This window comes from Equus quagga, chromosome 2 (assembly GCF_021613505.1).
Source record: "Equus quagga isolate Etosha38 chromosome 2, UCLA_HA_Equagga_1.0, whole genome shotgun sequence".
NCBI lineage: Eukaryota > Metazoa > Chordata > Mammalia > Perissodactyla > Equidae > Equus > Equus quagga.
Genome location: NC_060268.1, coordinates 24,864,268 through 24,887,168, shown reverse-complemented (window position 1 = coordinate 24,887,168; position 22,901 = coordinate 24,864,268). Strand labels below are relative to the sequence as shown.

The 22,901-nt window shown below is 56.6% G+C and overlaps 3 protein-coding genes and 1 long non-coding RNA gene across 5 annotated transcripts in view; 2 read left to right on the top strand and 2 right to left on the bottom strand.

Moving 5' to 3' along the window:
* Positions 1-722: 722 nt before the first annotated feature.
* Positions 723-11,375, top strand: IL25 (interleukin 25). 2 transcript variants are annotated; one of them, XM_046653057.1, is made up of 5 exons: positions 723-828; positions 1,559-4,553; positions 7,541-7,713; positions 7,994-8,235; positions 10,568-11,375. In XM_046653057.1, exons 3-5 carry the CDS (start codon positions 7,705-7,707, stop codon positions 10,821-10,823), a joined length of 507 nt encoding a protein of 168 aa, XP_046509013.1. In that variant the 5' UTR covers positions 723-828; positions 1,559-4,553; positions 7,541-7,704; the 3' UTR covers positions 10,824-11,375. The 2 variants fall into 2 exon arrangements, with proteins under 2 accessions (XP_046509013.1, XP_046509014.1); XM_046653058.1 differs by lacking the exons at positions 723-828; positions 1,559-4,553 and adding an exon at positions 5,187-5,777.
* LOC124235330 (uncharacterized) lies at positions 5,768-7,377 on the bottom strand. Its single transcript, XR_006887447.1, has 3 exons — positions 7,330-7,377; positions 6,281-6,450; positions 5,768-6,000 (listed from the first exon to the last, which is right to left on the bottom strand). It is a non-coding gene; the product is annotated as an uncharacterized LOC124235330 (long non-coding RNA).
* Positions 11,376-12,010: 635 nt separating the features above from the next.
* CMTM5 (CKLF like MARVEL transmembrane domain containing 5) lies at positions 12,011-14,665 on the top strand. Its single transcript, XM_046654719.1, has 5 exons — positions 12,011-12,338; positions 13,275-13,427; positions 13,938-14,030; positions 14,228-14,312; positions 14,413-14,665. Exons 1-5 carry the CDS (start codon positions 12,213-12,215, stop codon positions 14,424-14,426), a joined length of 471 nt encoding a protein of 156 aa, XP_046510675.1. The 5' UTR covers positions 12,011-12,212; the 3' UTR covers positions 14,427-14,665.
* A 2,305-nt stretch (positions 14,666-16,970) lies between these two features.
* Positions 16,971-22,901, bottom strand: part of LOC124235387 (myosin-6) — a 28,051-nt gene continuing 22,120 nt past the window's right edge. The window contains exons 32-38 of the mRNA XM_046653266.1: positions 21,446-21,754; positions 20,915-21,118; positions 19,902-20,027; positions 19,492-19,767; positions 18,253-18,348; positions 17,396-17,530; positions 16,971-17,034 (exon numbers count right to left, since the gene is read on the bottom strand). Coding sequence (XP_046509222.1) covers positions 17,011-17,034; positions 17,396-17,530; positions 18,253-18,348; positions 19,492-19,767; positions 19,902-20,027; positions 20,915-21,118; positions 21,446-21,754 — 1,170 coding nt within the window. The 3' untranslated portion in view covers positions 16,971-17,010. The remainder of the gene's footprint in view (positions 17,035-17,395; positions 17,531-18,252; positions 18,349-19,491; positions 19,768-19,901; positions 20,028-20,914; positions 21,119-21,445; positions 21,755-22,901) is intronic.

Sequence of the window (22,901 nt, the reverse complement as noted above, 5' to 3'; positions counted from 1 at the left end):
GGGGGCTGGCTGCCCTAGGCCGCGGGGGAACCCCGGGTCCGCATGGGCCGAGAGCCCCCTTCCAGGGCCGGGGCCGGCGAGGCGGCGGGGGCTGGGGCTGCGCTCGACGTCTCTGCGGGCCGCTCAGGGCGGCCCCGAGGGCAGGGAGAAGCCGCCGGGGCGGTTGGGCCGGACGAGCGAGTTCAGGGCCCACCCCTCCACCAGGGGGCCGCGCCGGCGAGCGGTGCTCCCAGGGCTGTGGTCGGGGCCCCGGGCGCCGCGGCGGCCCCGCTGCGACGGGGGCAGGGAGGGAGGGGGAGCGAGAACTGCGACGCTCGTCCCTCTTCAGACTCGCCCAAGTTGGCGAAGGAGGCCGGGCTGGCGCCAGAAGCCCCCGAGAGCGCGGCCGCTGGGCTGGGCTGCCCGGGGGGCTGCTTTCGGCCCGGACGCTCGCAGCCGCGGCGGAGAGGGGGGTGCGCTCTCACGCACTCGCCCTCGGCCCGCCCGGGGGTCCCGGGGCCCCGCGACGGCGCCTCGCAAGTCGCACGCGGCCCGGCTCGAAGGGGCGGGACGGCCTCCCAACGCCGCCCTCCTCCAGCCTCGGCGCGGCGCGCGGGGCCGCGAGCTCCCCCGCCTCACCTCCCTCCCCCAGGCGCCGGCCCCCCGCCCCGCTCACGCGCACCCTCGCAGGGCCCCCCGGCGCGCCCCAGAGCTCAGGGCAGCTCCCCGTGTCCCTGGGAAGGGAGAGAAAGGCCACAAAGCAAAAGGAGGAGCAAAGAGGAGGCGAAGGAGGGGTAGGGGTCAGGGTCCTGCGGACTCGCCTGGAGGTGGGGGGCACTGAGCGGGTTGGTAAGTCTCCAGGGTCGCGCGTGGCCTTCAGGCTCCCCCCACCCCCCGCTCGCGGCTCCCCGTCCCCGCCCCCCGCACCCGCGCTCCCACTCCCTCTCAGTGCGGCTCCTTTCTCCTCCCCCGGGCCCTCTCCGCTCTGGCGCGGGGCTCGGTCCTGGGGATTAAGAAAGGAGGGAGGGGAAAAGGGAGGGGAGGGGAGGGAAGGGGCGGAGGAGAAAGGAGGACGATCCCTCCGAAGGCGGGTGTTGAGTTTCAGCTCGGGACCCTCGGGCCAAACTGCGCGTCCCCTCCCGGCCCCTCTCCCCGGCGCCTTCTTCCTCCCGACGGCGCGGCGGACCTCCCCGCGGTCCGATCCTCTCCCTACTGGGAGCTCCTGTCCCCTGCCGCGCCCCCGCAGCCCCGCGCCTCTTTCTGCCTCCCTTTTATTAGCCCCACATCTGTCTTTCCCGTGGGAGGGAGCGCGCTCCTCCCGCCTTTCTGGGGTCCTCAGCGGAGCCTCTTTTCTCCCTTAGCGTTGTCTCTGCAGGGGTGGCAGGGTTAGCCTGGCCGTTCCTGCCGGGGACAGGCCGGGGGTCTGGGGCTGGACGGGGACTCTGGCCCTGGCGAGAGAAGGTGAAGCCTGAGCGTCCCAGAGCTGCGGGCGGGCGGGTTGTGCCGCCTCTTACACTCCTCTGCCAGTCTGGGCCTGTCCCCTGCCCTGGCTCTGGCTCACTTCTGCTGTCACGAGCAGGAGTGGGGACTGTGGGCCCATCAGGGCAGGACTCTTTCAGCGGAGCTGGATCTGCGCTCAGGAGTTTCAGCTGGAAAGACAGGCGATCTCAGGTCGCACGCCTTTCCTGCACTCTTAACTTCTTAGTGCGCGCTGCCTGCCTCCAGCTACCCCTCCCCCTGGCTCTTCCTTTGGGGGCACACATCAAGGCCTCCAGAGGCTCTAGGGAAGCCTTCCTTCTTCCGGTTTTTGAGGTTCCTGGTGTTTAAAAGTGAGAGGCCAAACAGGATTGAAAAGCTGTAGTGTATTTTCAGTGTTTACATAGAACAAATTAACATTTCAAACACATGGAACAGACAAGGACTCCATGTATAACGTCATTTGGAGATAACATCAGAAGTCTAATTTAAGCCCCTTTGTGAACCTGGGGCCTTGGGCACATGCTCCCCTCCTCTCTCCCCACATTTTATAATCTAGGCATTTCCAGGAGGGGAGGGGGAACACCTGTCCTGGAGCCTTCCCCTCCCTGCTGCCTGGGCACCTATAAGAGCCCTCTGCAAAGGGGAAGGGTGGAATTTATGGGTGGAATAGAGAGGGATTCTGGGGTGAACATGGGGATGGACAATATTGGTTCTGGGCTTGGCTCAGAGATGGGGTGCAGACATGGGCGTGGGGCTGGGAATCCTGTACAGACCTAGGCTCCCTTAGGACGTAGAGGAACTTTTAAATTTCCAGATGCGTCTGAAGGGAGAGCTTCCCTATTCCAGCTCCATCCTGGTCCAACCTCCTTCAGACCCCAGCCCTGGCAGGCCTGGCTTCCTGCAAGACAGACATTCAGCTGCTGGAAAGTGACTTGATATGATCTCTGCCCAGGGGACTGCCAAGGCACACTGGGGTCCAAGATGGAGGTGGGCGGGAAACCCAGTTCCCAAAGATGAACGCTCTGACTGGCACCAGGGGGAATAGATGGAGGCCAGAAAAGGCTTAGCAGGAAATAATTTCTGGGACCAGGTAAAATGGTGGTTTGGGAGGTGGGTGATGGGGCTCCCTGCTCAGAGCTCAGTGCCTGGAGAAAGGTAGTGGGGGGAGCAGAGAGCAAACCTGACGGAAGACAAGACTGTGCTGCTGGCATGCCCACACATGGAATGGAGCTAGTCGGACTGGGGAGTGAATCCTGGTTTATTAGCTGGGTGACCTTGGACAAGTTATATAACAGCTGAGTCTGATTCCTCATCTCTAACAGTCACTTCGGTGAGGAGTGCCCAGCACAGTGATGCCCTCCTGTCTTTTCAACTTCACCTTGGCTCCACCCCCAACTCCCCCTAATTGTGCTTTCATGAAAGCTGACAATGTTTCTTTGTCCAGGGCAGGAGGAGCCTTTTCCCTGTCCTTATGCTTCATCTCTGCCCTCTCCTTCAGAGGAGTTAAAGGTGATTCTAACCTGTTCAGGGAGAGTTCTGGGCTCTAGGCAAGGTTGGGAAAAAGCCAGGGTGGGCCAGTCACTAAGACTGTGGGTGGGTGGCAGCCTCAGGCAGCCAGGCCCTCAGCTTCGGGTCTTGCCCCTAACGTACTCAAGGGGTAGAAAGGAAAGGAACCCCTCCATCTGGCTTTCTGGGTCCCAGGCTTCTTTCCCCTTCCCAGCAGCGTCCACTGGCTGGTCTCTTCCTCTTCCCCCTGTGCCTTCCTTGACCTGTTCTGGTCTCTCCTGCTAATCAGAATGTCTCAGGTGCTCACAGATTCTCCCAGTTCTCCTCTAGAACTGGGAGTGCCTGGGTTCTAATCCTGATTCCGTCACTAGCCAGTGACCTTGCAGGCTCCATGACCTCTTGGAGCCCCTGCTTCCCTGTCTGTGAAGTGGGACAACTATGGAACCGACCACGTGAGCTTGTTGTGAGGGTTCAGAGAATCCTGAGAAGGTGCCTGGCCCATGATGAGCAGATGTTGGATCAAAGCAACTGTCAGGATTGTTATTTGATGCCAGCGCTGTGCAGGCAGCAGAATGTTGAGGCGAGGGTGCCCGCCCTCGAAGAACTCACATCACGGATATCATGCTTGATTCTGGTCAATACCTTCCCACTGACTTTGGAATAACAACCAAATGCTCCACCGCAGCCTCTAGGATCCTATGTGATCTGGCCCTGCCCACCTCTTCATCTCATCTCATCCTGCTTTCCCCTTAGTCTTTGCTCTCCATCCCCACTGTCCTTTCTGTTTCTCAAATACGTGGAGCTCTTCCCCACCTCCAGGACTCTACGTGCCCTGCTCGCTCGGCCTGGACCACTCTTCCCTTTTCCCTCAAACGTCAAATTCTGCATCCTCAGGAAGGCCTTCCCTGGCTCTCCAAGTTAAAGCAGCCCCTCCGTCTTCTCCCTCCCCCTCATAACTGCTTATCTCCTAACACTGTTTCATTTTCTTCATACCACTTATTATTATCGGAAATTGTCTTGTTTCCATGTTTATCATCTGTCTTCTCCTTAAATGTAAGCTTCACAAGGCAAAGACCTTATCTGGCTCGCCCTCCTCTGCATTCCCAGGTTTTAGAATAGTGCCTGGTGTGTAGTAGGTACTCCATAAATATTTGGTGAATGAATTAATGGACAGGGCTGCTGTGACTGGAGGACGAAGCTGAGTAAGCCGAGGGCTCTCAGTGGGGAGGCACGGGGCACATGGTGGGGGAGGGAGTCGTGGGGCTTCTTGTCCTGTTCACTCTGATTCTCTGGGAGTTTCCCAGGCCAGCCTGGGTTCTCTTTGAAGGTAGGCTTCTGAGCCTCAGCATCTTTGTAACTAAAGGGGATACTACAGGTAACTAGCAACCAGTACCATTTTCACCCACCAATCCTGGGGCATGGGAGCAGTGTTCTGGAGGCCCCCATCTGGGCAGGGCATTCACCCTTTAGTTGCTGGATCACAGGGAGGTTGTGATGGGGTTGCCCCAGGGCTGAGGACAACATCAATGTACCAGCAGAGGCGGAAGTATGGCGGCGTTTTAACCACCGGTGCCTCCATCTCACATCAGGTGAGTGTGATGAGCTTCAGCAGACCCTGCTGAGGCCTGTGGTTTCAGCTCTACCTCAGGAGCCGAGGTCCAGAGCAGCTAAGCTGGTTGGTGCTTTTGTTTTCATCTGGATTACCCCACTTGCCCCCCAAAAAGCACATACACACTTCTATAAATGAGGAAAGAGGACCAGAGAGGGCCCACAGTCAAAAGCTGATCAGAGGCAGGGTCAGGACTTCCTGGCAGCAGGTGGGGATTTGAATGTCCTTCTGAGAAAGGGCAGGACCGCCATATTCTGGCTTCCTGCAAGCCTCTTGAGCCTTTCCTGGTCGCAGGTGGGAGTGTTTTCCACCCCTACGTCTTCCCTGCCCTTTCCTGCCAGGTGCACGGCGCTCCTCCCAGCACTCCGGGGTGGGACTCCCAGCAGGTCCCCTCTGGTTGCCAGGTCGGGTCTGGGCAGATGAGCTCACAGTGGAAGGCACCCTTGATGTCAGGTGCTGGGCGAACTTTCCTTTGCTTCTGCCTCCACCATTGTCCCCTTCGCCACCCCCCGTCTCCCCACACCCCCAGGGATTCTGTGGAAGCCGACGTGACTCAGGGATTCCAAAACTAGTCACCCCAGGAGGAAAACCCTCTGGAAAATGTTTCTCATGGCAGGGAGTCACCCCAAGGAGTTCCACAGAGATGCCACTGAGATAAGGGCAGAGCCTGAGCAAACGGGAGGACGCAGGGGGCGTGTGGCTCAGAGCACAGGTTCCCGGGTCAGGCCTGATCATCACGGGGGGGAAAGGCCAACCCTGGGGGAAACTTGTGCTTGGAGGGGCCCTCCCTCTGCCTTTTGGGGCTTCCTCAGAGGAGGTCCCGGTACAGAGGTAGGGGGACCCCCCAAAGGCCTCTCCTAAGGGCAACATCCTGGGCAACAAATGTGGGTCCTTTTGCAGCATCAGCAAATGAAACAAGTAGCTGGGGTCCCTTCCAGCTCTTTCGAGCACCCCTCCTGGATGGGGGCCAAGATCAGGGGAGCTGGGCCAATGTCAGGCTCTGAGGCTCTGATTGGTTTGGGGGAGACCCATAGGGATCCAGCTCTTCTGGAAGAGCACTGCCCCCTCAGAGGCTTTTCTGGGGTTAGGGTCTTCTCCGGAACAGCAGAAGCCATCCTGGGGCCACATGCCAGACCAAAGACTGGGGAATAGGAAGCTGGAGCAGTGGACCCCAGCCAGCAGGGCAGGACGCCTGAGTGGGCAGGTGAGAGCTGTCCCAGCTCCAGCCCGGGTGAGTGGGAAAACACTTACTGAGGGGGCTTCCCTTTCACATGCAGTCGACCAGGGGTCAGCACAGTGTGGTGCCTCCACGCCAGGAGCTCAGATGTGGAGTTGGTCAGGCTGGAGTGGAAAACTGGCTCTGCCTCTTCCTAGCTGTGCAACCCCGGGGAGGTTGCTAAATTTCTTTGGCGTCTTAGTTTCCTCACCTGTAATATGGGGATAATAGTTTCCATCTCATGGTTTATTGTTAGGATAAAATGAGCTGATGCATGTGCGGGGCTTGGCACCAGCCTGACACATGACACACAGGAGCTGAGGTCGTGGCGCGTGGGAGTGAACGGGCGTGGGGGGCTCAGGGTAGAGAGCAGGGGGCGGGGTGAGGTGTTCCTGACCTCAGGACTCTTCTTGAGTGTCCTGCTCCCCCAGCCACTGTCTGTTTCCCCTATGTCTGCACCCCACCCTCACTTCTGGCCCCCCAAAACTCACCAGAGTGGCTTCTCTCCCATTCTCCAGCATGCCCCCGACCTCATCCTTCCTCTGCTTTGGGGCCACTTTGCCATAAAACCTTCGAGGGATTCCTCCTCACCCTGCACTCTGGGTGATCCCTGGTTCCCGTTGTTTATGTCCTGAGTCCTTGGTTACCAGAGGAGTATTTTCTAAGGGAAAGCACATGCAAATCAGGAAACAGCGTTCTAGAGATGATGTCTGTGTCTGAGTGTGTTGGGGAGGGGGGTCAGGGTGGGGGTGCGGGGTAACGGGGAAGGATGAAGGGAAGGGAGGGAAGTAGGCTCTGGGCTGCTTTCAGCACTGCGCCTCCCAGGTGAGGTGGCCCCTGGCTGACCGGCGTCTTTGGGGTCAGGCCCAGCTCTGAGCACACATACCTGCTCCTGGCCAACAGTGGCCCATGGAGCTGGGGGGCTGAGGCTGGGTGGGCTCACCCCATGGCCTGAGAGTGGCAGCTTTGCCTGCTATGGCCCTTGTCCCCAAGGCCCTGTGAGTGGGAGTGGGGACAGGCTGGTCTTGGAGCTGGGACCTCCCTGGGTCTGAGGTGAGGCTGCCGATGCCTCTCCTCTTCCTGGTGTCACCTTCTCATTTGGGCAATGGGACAGTAACCAGATCTTCTTCCATAAGACCCTGTGCATCCAGCCAACAAGCTATGGGGTTGGGGCCTTTCTGTGGTGCTGTGGGGTTAGGCCTATATCTCTAGCCCAGAGGAGGTCAGGAAAAGGGCGGGGATGGGTCGGAGTGGCCACTGGAGAAGACAAGGGGAAGTTAGGGAGTCAGTAAGGGACAGTGGAGAAGAAGTCATAGATGAGGAGGTCATAGAAATTGGGGTCATCCAAGATGAGGAAGGGGGCAGAGAACAGAAGGGTTGAGGGTCAAAGGAGATAGAGGGGAAATGTTCACTAAGGTGGGTGATCAAGGGAAGTCTGAGAAGGGGAATGGTGGAGACAAGGCCCTGGGTGGGAGCAGCAGAGACCACGGAAATGAGGCCTCTTAAAGATAGGCCAGATCTGTTCCCTAATTTTGGGTACCAAGCCAACCAGCTCCCAAAGGCTCCAAATAGCAGGATACTATTGCTTTGACACCTGAAAAAAAATGCAAAGAACAAAAGTTTACCCAATACGCTTCCAGGGTAACAATAACATTAATCACAACTTCCATGAACATTTTAAGCAGCTTTTGGAAACACTTTCAGCCTTCTTCTTTTTTTTTTTTTTTTTTGGTTTTGTTTTTTAATCTCAGGTCACTCCCTCTAAAGGTAGTGGAAATAAATTTGAATAAACAAAACAGGTTTGCTGAAAATAAAACCAGGACTCCTAGACTGCTCCAGTCAGCCTGCTCCCACAAGGCCTACCTGTCAGCCAGTGTGACACCAGGGCTGGACCAGCAGCAGAGCAGCATCCGGCATGTACCAGGTGAGGGTGCAGTGGCCTGGCCAGGCACTGACAGCTCACAGGAAAGGAGCAGAGAGTTGCTGAGGGTGGAGGGAGGCTGGGCTCCTAGTTTTGGGGCTGCGGACCAGGTGGAGGCTCGAAACCAGGATCTCAGGGAACAGCTGGGGGAGCTGCACTGAGTTTAGATGAGAGCGGTTCCCCCCCTGGGAGGAGGAGGGAAGAAAAGGAGAGAACCAATATTTTCTGTACTGAGTACAGATTTTACATATATTATTTCATATGATCTGCCATTTTCCCACAGGTGGTTGTGTTTTTGGCAATGGTCATGGGAACCCCCACCCTCAGTTTGTGGCACAAGGAATGCACCCATTGGCCCAGCTGCTGCCCCAAGAAAGGACAGGACCCCATTGAGGAGTGGCTGAAGTGGAGCACTGCGCACGTGCCTCCCCCAGAGACTGCTAACCTCGCCCACCACCCAGAATCCTGCAGGGCCAGCGAAGACGGACCTCTCAACAGCAGGTCCATCTCCCCCTGGCGATATGAGTGAGTCTGCTGTCCCCTCCTGAATGCCTGCACGTGTGCTGGTCAGGGTGTGTGCCAGGGCCAGGGCGGTTCCACCCAATGCCAGCCTACCTGCCCCCTTTTATCTCGGAGAGGCCATAAATATTTGGGTGTTAGACAAGGCCTAGCCTGGGTCCTAGCTCTGATATTTATTGGGTGACCTTGGGCCAATTACTCGAGGTTTCAAAGCTCAGTTTTCTTTCATCTGGAAAATGAGATAATACCCCATAGGCTAATGTGCAGATCAAATGAAATAATATATGTAAAATCTGTACTCAGTACAGAAAATATTGGTTCCCTCCTCTTCCTCTTCCTCCTCCTCCTCCTCATTTTCCTCCCCTCCTCCCCCTTTTCTTCTTTTGTCCCTACAATGGCCTTGTTTTTCTAACTAAAATATCAGAGAATAATGATATGATACAGTCACGAAGCATCCCAATACTAAACACTACTGCCTGGCCGTGATTGGGTTGTAATGGTGCCAAGATAGGGAAACCGTCAATGCCTGGGGGCAGCTGGGTGGCTGAAGCCTTGGGCTGGTTATCTTTGATCATGAGCAGTCTTATTTTTTCACCCAGTGTGCCACACAAATATTATATTTCTCTATTTGTGCCGTGATGTAAAAACTATTAGGAAGCACTGAAATTGGGACAATGACACCAAATATTAAAAATTAGGCCCTTAGGGATCCCCAACATATTTCTCCTTCTGTCTTGTGTCCTCATGGGCAGTGTGTGTTCCCACTCCCCGTTAAGTCTAGTTCTGTGTGAGCCCTGGCTTTGGAGATGGATGGAGAAGCTCAGTGGGGGTGGGCTGGGGGGGGGGCGTCAGCTCTGATTGAGACTAGATCTGGGGTGGAGACTCCAGGTCACTGTGCTTTGAAGTGGTCTCAGAAGGCTGGCTGAGGGGCCGGCCCCGTCGCTGAGTGGTTAAGTTTGCGCGCTCTGCTTCGGCAGCCCAGGGGTTCGCCGGTTCGGATCCTGGGCGCGGACATGGCATCACTCATTAGGCCATGTTGAGGCGGCATCCCACATACCACAACTAGAAGGACCCACAACTAAAATATACAACTGTGTACTTGGGGGGGGTGGTTGGGGATAAAAAGCAGAAAAAAAAGAATAAAAAGAAGATTGGCAACGGCTGTTAGCTCAGGTGCCAATCTTTAAAAAAAAAGATTTTTTTTAAAGTTGGCTGGGTTCTGGGCTAAATTCAAAGAGGTGGGAACCCCTTTGGGGAGGCCGGGTGCTAGAGGGCTGACTGGGCTGAGATCCAGACCTCTTGTTGGGAGGCTGTGAACCCCTGATAACCATTTGGCTGGTCTTCCCCAAAGTGTTTTCTTTGCAACACTCATCCCACAATCTGCTCCTCAGAAAAAAGTGACGATGTCAAGTAAGTGTGGGAAAAGATGCTCCAGCCCTCACCCCTTCAGGATTCACAATGTACTCAGCACATTCAAGTCTGGAAGAAAAGAAAGTCCCAGAAAGGAAACCATTAAACTCAGAGTTTCCCAAACTCATTTGGCCACAGACGCCTTCTCTTGCAGGATACTTATTAGGGAACCCACTTTGGGAAGGGCTGCACTAGCTGAGCCCGGCTTGTGAGGGCTTGTCTGTATGGAGAACAGCCTTACAACCCAGCAGCTGTTTCCTGCCAGCCTTTGGGGGTCCCAGACCTTGGGATCATCTACTTTTCAAGTTGTTTTTGGCCATGAAGTCCTTTCAGAATAAGCCTCACCGTGCACCCTTGTGTGTGCTTATAATATGTGCGTGGGAAGTGTCTGGAAGGATGCGCAGGAAGTGGTTGACAGTGGCTCCCTCTGGGGTCTGGGAGTGGTGGGGAGACACACTGTTAGTCTTCACTTTATACTTTTTAATTCTTGGGTGTAAGAACAGGTTTTACTTTTATAATAATAATAAAAAAACCCCCTGAAACCGTAATAACAATTACAAAAAAGAAGCCTCGTGCCAGAGCCCAGCGTGTGTATCAGATGGAAGGCGAGCTGGTCTGGCGAGGCTCAGCCAGGAGGCTGCTCACCTTCCCCGGCCTCCCCAGGGCTCCCAGGACCAGTTGGAAAGCCGCTCTTCCATTCTCCACATTTGCTTACAGTTGGGGAAAATAAGTCTGGAGAGGAGGGGGTGACTTCTTCAAAGTCACACACAGCTGGGACAAGAAGTCAGCTGCCCCCCCCCCCCCCCCCCCCCCCCCATTTCCTTCCTCTGGCATTTCTCCCCCCTCCCCCAGGGCTCCCTGCTTTTGGCCCGTCCCCTGTCTGCCCTGCCACCCTCCCTCCCGGGCCTGACGAGTGCCACCCCCACAGGTTGGACAGGGACTTGAACCGGCTCCCCGAGGACCTGTACCACGCCCGGTGCCTATGTCCGCACTGCGTCAGCCTGCAGACAGGCTCCCACATGGACCCCCTGGGCAACTCGGAGCTGCTCTACCACAACCAGACTGTCTTCTACCGGCGGCCGTGCCCTGGGAAGCGGGGCGCCCACGATGGCTACTGCCTGGAACGCAGGCTCTACCGCGTCTCCTTGGCTTGCGTGTGTGTGCGGCCCCGTGTGATGGCCTAGTCGTGCCACCCGTGGCCGGTCCCTGGTCGGAACGCTGGAGCTGGGTGTACAACCACCTGCCACGGTGAGCCAGGACGCCTGAACGCTCAGCCCCTCCAAAGCGCCACCTGGTGCAATGGGATCGTGGGACAGGCTGGGGGACTCGGGGGCAACCGCACTTTGCACTTTTGGGAGTGGATGGAAATGCAGGGTGAAGCAAAGGGAGCCCAGACTGCTATGGCCTCTGGAAGCTGGTGTCTTGGCATTTCCTCTCGGGAACGGTGTTAAATCTGCCCATTTCTGGAGGCCACCACCTGACTCTCTTACTTTCCTCCCATCCCTGACTGCCCTGGTGTGGCACGTGGACATTCTTGATATTTTCCCCATTGCTAATGGAGAGCCCCTCATTTCATTTCTTCATTTGTTCATTCATTCATTCATCAACCACTCAGTGAGCATCTACTTTGCACACATCCTGGTGTAGTTACTAGTCTTTTGGCATGGGCAACTCTGAGGAAAAGGCTGTTATTGAGCATGGAGAGACTTATCCAAATAAATAATCTGTATTTAAAAGTGGCCTAATTTGTCTTCGGCATCCCTGGTGCCTGAACAACTTGTGGTCCCCAGCCGGCTCCCTTCCTGTCCCCTCCATCAGCTCTCACCTACTGCCCTCTCCCTCTGCGCTCCCGAGTTTCCGCTGCGGCCTCCCATCCCTCCCCTTCTCTGGCTCCCTGGCCCGCCCCTGAACACCGGGGTGGGGTCCGGCCCCCCTCCTGGCATGCTGGAGGGACAGAGGCCCATTGAGGCACTGCAGCAGGCACACAGCGCCCCCTTGTCCCCCCAACAATCTGCCTTTGTCCTCAGTCTTGGCTGCTACAGCTCGGTCTTGGGGGTGCTGCCTGGGCCGGGCTCCAGCTCCCACCCTCCCTAAAAGGAAAAGAGAGAAAGGACCGGGCCAGGAAGAGGGTTAAGTTTAGGGGAGGGGGACATAAACTTCAGGCTCAGGTCCTTGGGGGGCTCCTACCTAGTCCAGCCCGTTTCTCAGCTTACCTCCCAGCTCCTCCCAGTTTCTCCGTGGATCTCCTCCTCTCCCCTCTCCTCCCTTCTCCCCTTCTCCAGGCTTGGTTGGGCTCTGACCACTCCCCTTCCTTGGCCCTCCCCTCTCCTCCCCATGTGCCTCCTGGGGGGCTGGTGCAGGCCCCGGCAGGGCCACTCTGGGCAGCTGGGTGAAGGCCCATCTGGGCGAGCCTCCCTGGGCGGCCCCACGGCAGGCCTGCCCGCTTCACTTTCAGGTTTCTCAAAGTGCCTTCCTGCTCCTGTCTGCTTCCCCATCCTGCCAGGTTTCCGTCTTCTTGTTTCCCTTCCTGGGCTGGTGGCAGTGGGGGGCTGTGCCTGGTGGGCCCCGTGGAGATGCTCAGTGCTTGGGATCGCCGGGACCGGCCCCCTGAAGAGGGGGCAGCTGCAGGGCTCCAGGGCTTCAGCGTGGACAAGACCTTCCTCTCCTCCCTCAAAGGCATCCTGCTGGAAACTGAGCTGGTAACAGCCGCCTCCCCACCTGGTGCCTCCATCCCTCCCGGGATGACCCGCTGCTCCCCTCCCCCAGGGCTCACCCCTCGGCAGGCTCCCTTCCCAGGCTTTCTGGACCCCTCCTGCGCCCGGCCACCCCGCCCTCGCCCTCGTCTCCTGCCCTGCCTTCTTGCTGCCTCTCCATCTGGAGGCAGTTACTGAAGGCTCAGCAGCAGCAGGAAGGAATGAAGTTAGAAGAGCTTTCTGGGACCCGGGGGGAGTGTGAGGCAAAGGGATGGGACGCCAGCCTGTCTTTCCCTGGGCTCTAAGATGGCCACTTCTTGGCCTGTCTAAGAAGTCCAACTATCACAAAGCTTCCTGCAGCCCCATGTTTATCCGTCGTCCACTCCCCACGAACATCTGTCCTCAGGAAAGGAACTTCCCCATGTCACTTAGCAAGCCCTTAGTGTAAATGCCATCCTATGTCGCCAGAGCTTCAGGGACCCCCAGAGTCCTCCGTGGAGCATCTGCCTCCTATGTCTTGTCTCTCCGTATGGAACCAAAGGCCCTTGGTGCTCGTTAGAGGAGTTTTAGGCATCTGGGGGTGGGGAGAGTATTATGGGGCAGCGGGGCTGCTGCGGGCATGACCCTGGGAGCTGGCGTGCACACTGTACTCTGTGCATCAGCGGGAGGGACACGTCCTTCGTGGATTCCTTAGAATGGTGCCCCTGGAGCTGTGCAGCTTGGCCAACGGCTGCGGCTGCTGGGACCCCAGGGCAGGGGCGGCCTGGGCTGGCAGAGGCGGGAGGCTGGAGACGCCCTGGCATGTGGCTCTCACCACAGGGATGGGGAGACCTCCAAGGCGGGTTGGGGGGCCAGCCAGGGGGAGCTCCCGAGGAGGGGAAGGCAAGGCCTGGCTGTGCCTGTGTCCCCTGCCTGGCAAGCTCTGTACACTCCGTCCCGCAGGCCCTGACCTTCATCATCTTCATCTGCTTCACGGCTTCCATCTCGGCCTACATGGCCGCAGCACTGCTAGAGTTCTTCATCACGCTGGCCTTCCTCTTCCTCTACGCCACCCAGTACTACCAGCGCTTCGATCGGCTGAACTGGCCCTGTCTGGTGAGGGATCCTACCTCCCCCACCTCATTCTGGTCTCTTTCTTCTCTGAACGCCAAGTCTCCCTTTCCTCTCCCAGCCTCTCTCCTTTCCCTGGGTCAGTAGGGGGCCCAGCCCCCACACTCCAGCTGGGCTTCGCCCCAAGCTGTGCCCCACACTCAAAAACTGCTGTGATCTACACTGATCTCACAGCTACTGGGTCACGGACATCGAGGACGCACATCCCTTAGGTCTGCTCTCCCACTCACCAAAGGTCTGGCCTCAGCCCCAGTCCCACCCCAGGCCCCTGGCTTCTCACCCTGGTCGCTCTGCACTTATCTTATCCCTTCCCTGGGGAGCAGTGTGGGCCTCTCTCCTCTTTCTCTCTCAAGTGCTTTACATTGCGTCCAGGGATATCTCCACGTAGAGATTCACAGTACCTGAGGCCCAAGCCACTGACTAGCCTAGAAAACCTCGGGGTGATGCTCCCCTGCCCTCTGACTGCCCTTTGACGCTGCATCCCTGACCCCCTAGGACTTCCTCCGCTGTGTCAGTGCCATCATCATCTTCCTGGTGGTCTCCTTTGCGGCCGTGACCTCCCGGGATGGAGCTGCCATTGCTGCTTTTGTGAGTCCAGCCCCACGCAGCTCTCTAGCCCCCCGAGCACCTCTGCCTGGTGGTTGCACACTTTCTGTTCCTCCCCCAAGTCCAACCAGTGCCCAGGGTTCTGGCTCACATCTTGTCCCATACCACCCGCCTCCCTTTCCCTAATATCTGATGGCCTGATGGCCTTTGTTGTGCCATCCCTGCCCCTACTCCTACAGGTTTTTGGCATCATCCTGGTTTCCGTCTTCGCCTATGATGCCTTCAAGATCTATCGGACTGAGATAGTGCCCAGGGCCACCCAGGGTGAGTGGCTGTGCTCTGGGGAGAGGAGAGGTCCCCTCTACCCCCTGCCCCAGCTACCCTATCCTGACATGCCCTTCCCTGCCTGGCTCCATCTTCACAGCGGACCAGCAGTGACCCTGGGGCTACCTGGCTTCCGGGCTCAGCCAGACAAAGGGGACGATGAAGCCCAGACACATCTTTGGATTTGCTGGCACCCCAGCCTACTGCCCCCCACCCCAGGCCTGCAGAGATGGAGTCTGGTCTGAGAAGTCACCGGGGACTTGTCTGTGGAGCCTGGCGCTCTGAGATCTGGCTCCTGATGAAGCTCAGCCAGGGAGGGGGTGTTGTGGAGGGAGGAGGATTCAGGAGGAAGCTCGTCATTCCCAAATTAAAAGATTCGAATCCTACTGGTGAGTCTTTTTCTTCCCCAGAAATTAGGCAGGTCAGGCATGCCAAGGAGTATTCACGGAACTGTTGCCTGGAGCAGGTCATGGTCCCTTCTCTGGGACCAGGGTGAGCACTGAGGACGTGGGGGCCTAGACTGAAGATGCTGAAGACGTCCCTCAACACAAAACTTCTGTACCGCAACTCTCAATGTACAAGGCCACTTTGTGGTGTGCCTGGTGGCTGGGCATCCGGAGTTCTGTGTCTGAGAAGGCACAAGCCTTCCCGATGTGAGTAAGGGCCCACCACCATACCTGTGCACACACTTAGTGGGTATAAGGCGAGGTGCTTCCCAGGGGCTTGTGTAGAGCGCCCCCTTGTGGTGTGGGGAGGACTTGGCCCACAGGCCACATGGGAGAAGTCAGCCTGTGGCACCAGATGAGGGTGGAGATTCACAAAAGGCCAGCGCTGGAAGAGCCCTTAGACGTCAGCTGGTCCAGTGCCCTCATTCCACGTAAGAGAAAACAGGCCCAGTTAGGGGAAGTGACCTCCTTACTTGTGACAGACCTGGGGCTAGAGCTCAGCGCTCCTAACACCCAAACAGGTGTTCTGGATGCTGTCCTGAGCCCCTCGTAGCTCAGAAAAAATGGCCCAGCCTCATCTCCAGCTCCCTCCACCAGTGGGTCCAGCTTCCCAGCTCGCCAGCACCTCAGCAAGCATTTCCTGAGCATCTCCGGTGTGCAGACCCTGTGCTGGGCCCCAGGAATGCAGAGGCGACAGGCGGGCCTATCTTGAGCACTCACAGACCAGGGAGACAGGCTGGTGAAGGGCAGCCATGGCTCCCCACAGCGAGCGCCATGGGAGAGCTTGGCTCAGGGGGTTTGCAGCAGGCACCGCTGCAGCCTGGGAATCAGCCCTGCCTGGCCCATGACAGTCCAGAGCAGCCAGGACATCCCTGCCCCACCCCACAGAGCCCAGCAGGGCCCAGCTCAGGGGCTCATCCAAGCTGACTTGCTGTCCCCTCTCCCCACTGCCTGTGTGTTCCTGCCCTGAAATACCTTCCTTCTTCTGGGGTGCTCCTTCCCAGAAGGAGCCTCAGCCCCTAAGCCCAGCTGAATCTGGAACTTTGGTAGTGATGCTCTGTTCCCATTGGTGACAACCGTGAGTATCTCCTGGTCTTTTTCCTGCCTCCCACTTCCTGTTCTCTTGTCCTCGTGTCCTGGCTCCTCACCAGGCCTGGCAGCCCCTGCAGGGCTAGAACTAACTGGATTTTGTGTTTCTCTGGTCTCCGCTCACAATTCTCAGGGCTTTATGCACAGTCCATTCTCATGACTGGTGACTGACCTTGGAGGAGGTGGAGTCAAGGCCTCCGAGGAGGATAGAAGGAGCTTAGCTGGGGGAGGCCAGGAGACGGGGAGCCAGGTGAAGGGATGAGAAGGTGGTCAGGAGAGCCTGGCTGTAGAGCCCAGCAGGCGGCAGGGAGTTGCTTGGGGCAGAACGGAGTCAGGACCAGCCCTGGCCCCAGAGCAGCTGCGTGATCCGGGCCAGACTGTCCCTGGTGGGAGCTCAGAGACAGCAGAGTGTGATCTGCGTGGTGTGTACCTGCACATACACCTGTGCTCGTCTGTGTCTGTGTGAGAGGTCAAAATGAGACAATCCATGCCTGGTTTTGGTCCACATTGCACCCGGGTTTTGGCTCAGCATTAGCTGGCCTGAGTCTCAGGATGCTGTTGTGGTGAAGCGCTGACCCACAGAGGCTGGCGTGAGAGCCAGGTCCCGCTGATGTACCTGGGGATGATGGGAAGGGGGACTCCCTGTGGGTTACTTCTAAGGGGCTGACCAGAATGCGACCAACCCCTTTATCTGCACCTCCCTCCCCAGCCAGCCCTGAGCCTCTCTTGGCATCAGTGGGAAATTCATTTTGGAGGGACTGGGTGTCCCAGGACTCCTTTAACCCCTGCAGCCTCAGGTGGGGTACGGCAGCTTCAGCCTCAGCTGTAAAAACCTCTCTCCCGGCGGCTGGAATTGGCCCACCTTCTGTGTCTTTGTTTTCTCCACTTTTGAAACTTCTCCCTCCCTCCATCATATGAGTGACCGAGCAGAACTGGAACCCATGGCTGTGCCGCCTCGGGAAGGACACCTCCCTCCTCTGGACCTGGATTTTCTCCTCTAAGGATGTGGATGCCTCGGCTCCCAGGGCTCTGATACAGGGGCGGCCCCCCCTCCTCCAACTCCTGGCTGGCCGGTGCCGGGGAAGGACAGGAGCTCAGGCAGCGTCTGGCACTCGGATTTATTATGGGTTAGCGAGAGCGAGAGCAGGGTTCTGGAGGCAGCATCACTCCTCGTCGTGCATTTTTTGCTGAGAAAGGAATAAGAGGTGTGAGGGGGCAGCTGGCAAGAGGGAGGAAGGGTGAGGCGAGGAATCTCTAAGGCTTTCGGGGGCCTGGGGAGATGTCTTTAGGGGGAGAGGTTCTGGTCTCAGGGATCTTGGGGTCCCTTTTAGGGGTCTTGTGGTCTGGGCAGTGGGACTGGGCTTTCTGCAGAGGATCCAGTCTGTAGGGGCTGCTCGGAGCAAGATGGGGGATTCTCAGGTCTGGGTGCTATGGGTCCTGCAGGGCTGTCCAAATACAGGGAAAGAAGTGTCCGCTCGGGGGGCACTGATGGCAGGGGGAGGTGAGCTGCCATAGGGGTGACTAGCCAGTCCTGGGGGAGGGACCCACCTTGGCACCGATGTCACGGCTCTTGGCCCTCAGCTTGTTGACCTGGGACTCGGCGATGTCCGCCCGCTCCTCTGCCTCATCCAGCTCGTGCTGCACCTTGCGGAACTTGGACAGGTTGGTGTTGGCCTGCTCCTCCTGCGAGGTCCAGGGAGTGGAGAAGGAGGTGAGACAGGGTCAGGAGGGGGGACTCCCAGCCTCCTAGTGGGTGGGACTCCCTGTCCCTAAACCAGGGGCTCAGAGATCTCACCCCTCACTGATGTTCATGCAAGAGCCTCACCAAAGGTATCCTGCTCCTAGCTTAACACCCTTGTCAACTTGCCCCGCACTCCGAATTCTCCGTGGCTACCCACTGCCCACCATGGATCCTGTGCTGCCTGGTCCAGGCCCCTCAGACTCCAGCTTCACAGCACCTGTCCAGCTGTGACTCTGACAGACCCTCCCCAGCCCTGGGGTTTCCTGCACAGGTGTGCTCATCAATTCCTCACATCCACACTTTTCTGCCCACCCAGAGGTCCTCCCCACTGCCCTAAGCCTGGTCAGGTCCCTTTCCAGGCCCAATTCCACTGCCGCCTTCAGCACTGGCTAGCCACCCATCCTGCATTAGCAGCTGGGCTACCTTCTCTTGGGCTTAATGGTGTACAGATTATAAGCAGCTTGTGGGCAGGCCCTGAGTTAAATAAGCTTTGCTTTCGTTAACTCAGAGTGCCTGACGCAGCTCTGAGCCCACTGGACACGTGTAACAAATGTTTGAGAGGTAAAGTGACTCTTTGTCCAGGCCCCATGTGGGGGCAGACACTCGTCAGTTCTCACCCATAGGAGGTGTGTTGATGAAAGAGTGGAGGAAACCACGAACTCACCGCCTCCTCGGCCTGGCGCTTGTAGGCCTTGACCTTTAGCTGCAGCTTGTCCACCAGGTCCTGCAGCCGCAGCAGGTTCTTCTTGTCCTCCTCCGTCTGGGGGTGGATGGGCGGAAGAAGGCAGTTTTGGGGGAGGAGTGAGTGGTATCATCTTCCCCTCCCTCACCATCCACTCTCCTGTGCCTCAGCTGCCCCTCCCTCCACTGGGCCAGGTCAAAGAGGTGGTGGGCAAGAGAACATCTCTGATGCTACTTGTAGGTCAAAGAGCCAAGGTCCTCAGTCCAGGATCTAAAAAGCAATGAGGGCTGTGGCCCTAGAGCTGTAAGTGGGGGGAGGGGCTCAGAATCAAATGGAATTCCTTCATGTGATAATAAGGAGACATCGGGCTGTTCTAGCTCCAGCCTATCAGCTCCACCACAGATGCTCTTGGCCTGTGGTTCTAGAGTGACCAGAGAGGAATAGTGAGGAACGCAGAAAGAAGGGGTATTAGCATAGCCCAGCTCATTCTAATCTATCATAACCCAATATTCTAACATATTGTGCTGGGCCAGATTTGGGGCATCAAGATCACTGGCTCCCATGTCACTTGATCAGTCTTATCTCCACATTATTGTATGTACTCAGATGCCATTTCCAGGTCTGTCCACAATACATCTGCATCTCTTTCCTGTGCCTCTCATATCCGGCCTTCAAATGGACCATTACCCCTTTCTCTGTCTTTCCTTTCCACATACCCTGTGAAAATAACAGGTCAAGGGCAAAAGCTCTGAGCTATGCAAATAGAGGTCTTAGAACATTCTGGAATCTTCTTTGTCTAAGGCCTTGTATCTGTTGTCCCAGAAGTTCCATGGAAGATCTGCATCTTTTCCCATCCCCAACTTTTATCCCTAAAGTGCCACACCGTGTCTCTCCCTCTCAGGCAGGTGTAAAGTGGAAAGATTCCTTTTTCTGTCTCATGCCTTCATGGTAGCGCTTCAGGTTATTAAAACCCTGGAGAAATGCTGTTAAAAGAGCTTTCAGGAGATACAAGTAGATTCTCCATTTGCTAGAAAAATTCATGGCCCCCAGCCCAACTGACTCCAGAGAACATGAAAGAAAATTAATCTAAAGACAGCTTCTCAAGGAGCAGGTGCCAGGAGGGCGGGGTGGCATTCCTGGAAGGTGGTTCTGGAGGAGCCCGTGTGGGCCAAGAGGTGGGGCTAGGGAAGCGCGTTCACGGCCACTCCCAATCACCCGCACCTGGTAGGTGAGCTCCTTGATGCGCCGCTCGCTCTTCCTCATGCCCTTGACCGTCTCCACGTTGCGTTTCTGCTCAACCTCCAGCTCATTCTCCAGCTCCCGCACCCGGGCCTCCAGCTTCTGCAGCTGCTTCTTGCCGCCCTTGAGGGCGATCTGCTCCGCCTCGTCCAGCCGGTGCTGCAGGTCCTTAATGGTCTGCTCCATGTTCTTCTTCATGCGCTCCAGGTGGGCGCTGGTGTCCTGCTCCTTCTTCAGCTCCTCCGCCATCATGGCGGCCTGTGGGCGGGAGAGAGCTGATGCACCGGCGGGCTAAGTCCTCACGCACTCACTGCCCGATCCAGGGACACCTGGGCCTGGAGCCGGCTGGGGCGGCGGGGGCGGGGCGGTGTGTGCTGGGTGGGGGGACTCACGTCCGTGATGGCCTTCTTGGCCTTCTCCTCGGCGTTCCTGCACTCCTGCACCATCTCCTCCACTTCTGACTGGAGCTGGGTCAGATCCGACTCCATCTTCTTCTTCTGGTTGATGAGGCTGGTGTTCTAGAGATGAGTAGAGAAAACTCTCACATCTATACTTTCTTTCTCACCTGACTCTACACCTCTATCCAGAGAGAATTAAAACTGGTCATTTCTTAAAAACACGCCTTGCTTTTAGCATAGTCCTTATTTTGCATGTGCTTCCCCTTTTCCTGTGAAAATAGATATGTTCGAGATGTTATATCTAAAATTACTCAGCTCTGAAGAAAGACGTGAAGCAGGAAGGGTCTGCAGTTCTCCTGAGCTCTTTAGTAACATATCTATGCAGGAGCATGGAAATATTCTGAGGAAAATGGGAGCAACTTTTTTACCAGGACAATATGCTGGAGATGATTGTAGTTACAGAAAGAATGAGGTGGGGGAAGGAGGAGAGAACCAGGTCAGTGGAGGACATCATTCTCACATATACCAGATCATGGAACTCCTCGGGCACTGCAAGAGATGGGCACAAAAACTCCTTGCAGAGCGTAGCTAAAGATAGTGTTGATGCGATTGCAGAAAAATGGTCTTCTATCGAGAATCTGGTTTGCAAGTAGATGCAAACTGTACTTCCTTAAACTGCCAGAGTCCCATTTTTACAGAGTGAGCTGGAAGCTGTCTCCTACATCAAGGATATTGAATAATGCAGGCATCCCACTACTTCCAGATTTGTGACTTTGGCAGGCATCACCAATCAATTGTGACACTCTTAGCTTTTCAGTGTAGACCCCCCTTCTCAAGGTGGTGGTTCCTGCAGCCACAAATAACAGATGAGAGTTGGCCTAAGAGATGAAATAATTTGTGATCCTGGTTGGACATGCTCACTCAGAGCATCTGGCTCAGAACAACTATAGATGTCCCGGGCTCTGCCACGCAGCAGGTTATACTGTGGTGGCCCCTGACCTCCTCACCTGGGAGTGCAGCAGCTGCACCCGCTCGCTGGTCTCGATCAGCTCCTGCTCGGCCAGCTTCCGAGACCGCTCCGTCTGCTCCACCACGGCCCGCAGCTCCTCCAGCTCAGACTGCAGCAGGGTGTTTCGCCGCTCCACGATGGCGATGTTCTCCTTCAGGTCATCGTTGGCACGGACTGCGTCATCCAGCTGGATCTGGGTGTCCTGTGGGGAAAAGAGTGATGTAGAGAGGCCTGGACCCCATCCCATCAGGGACTCCCATTCAGGATCTGATGCTCCTTATCCCACACTTACAAACCTCTTGTCAAGTGGAGGGCAAAGGAGCACATTCCCTCATCTCTTCTCTAGGTCTAGAGGCTGGACTGGTCCAGGACATGCTTTAGGGTCTGGTCAGTTCTCCTCCCTTACGCCTCCAAGTCCGGAAGGTAGGTGGCTCCCACTTTCTCATATTTGTTAGCCCAGGACCCTTTTCTCTGGCCCTCACCATTCCTCTGGGCTCACCTTGCTTCTGAGAGCCCCAACTTCTGTTACCTTCAGATGGCCTTGGGCAATCTTCAGGTGCTTCTGGGCCTCCGAGGCTATCCTGTTAGCCTGGCTGAGCTGGATCTCCATCTCATTGAGGTCGCCCTCCATCTTCTTCTTCACCCGCAGCGCCTCGTTGCGGCTGCGCGTCTCCGCGTCCAGGGAGGTCTGCAGCGAGTCCACCACCCGCAGGTGGTTGCGCTTGGCCTGCTCCATCTCCTCGTCCTTCTCTGCCAGCTTCCGCTCGATCTCTCCCTTGATCTGGTTGAACTCCAGCTGTGCACGGAGGATCTTGCCCTCCTCGTGCTCCAGGGAGGCCTGGGAGAGGGGTGGGGAGAGAGGGTCTGAGGCAGGCAGTCAGGGCACAGGGCCAGGGGAGGGAGGCAGAAAGGATGCAGGGTGTCAGCCAGGATATAGCCTGGAGAGGACGAGGTGGGAGATGGGACCTGCCTCCCAGCCCACCTGGGTGCTGTGGGGAGGAAGTGCTGGATGCCATGGGCTTCCTCTGTCAAGGACAGAGTTTACACCTCACAATTGCCAAGGTCCTCCAGCCCCAACATTGCATGAATTCCTGACCCATCTAAAATATCATAGAAAAGGGAGGGATTTTTATAACCACAAATTCAAAGCTTTATCTTTGTTTCCCAAGTCCCTCACCCTTTAGTGAAAAAAGTTAGAAATCCCTAAACTCAAGGCTATCCCTATGTTCTTAAAAATGAACAGTAACAATAGCTAATATGTATTAAGTGCTTAAGGGTGTTACCTCAGTTAATCTTCATAATAATCCTACATAAAAATCTTAGGAGGTATGTACAATTAGTTCCTTTTTTCAAAAGATTGGCACCTAAGGTAACATCTGCTTGCCAATATTTTTTTTCCCTTCTTCTCCCCAAAGCCCCACCAGTACATAGTTGTATATTCTAGTTGTAGGTCCTTCTGGTTGTGCTGTGTGGGACACCACCTCAGCATGGCCTGATGAGTGGTGCCATGTCCACGCCCAGTATCGGAACTGGTGAAACCCTGGGCCGCCGAAGGGGAGTGTGCAAACTTAACCACTCGGCCAGGGGCCCGGCCCCAAGTTAATTCCATTTTACAGATGAGAAAACTGAGGTACAGAGAACTTAAAGAACTTGCCCGATGACACTGTGGAGGTCCAGAAGCCGAGTTTCAAACTCAGGTCTGTTTGACTCTGGAGCCCTTGTTCCCACCCACTGTCTGAGGTGTTAAGATGATGGACAGATCTCAACTTTTTTTTTTCTGCTTTATCTCCCCCCTCCCCACCCCCGTACACAGTTGTATATCTTAGTTGCAGGTCCTTCTAGTTGTGGGATGTGGGACGCCACCTCAATGTGGCCTGACGAGCGGTGCCATGTCCGCGCCCGAGATCTGAACCCTGGGCCGCCACAGTGGAGCGCGAACTTAACCACTCGGCCACGGAGCCGGCCCCTCAACTTTATAAACCCGG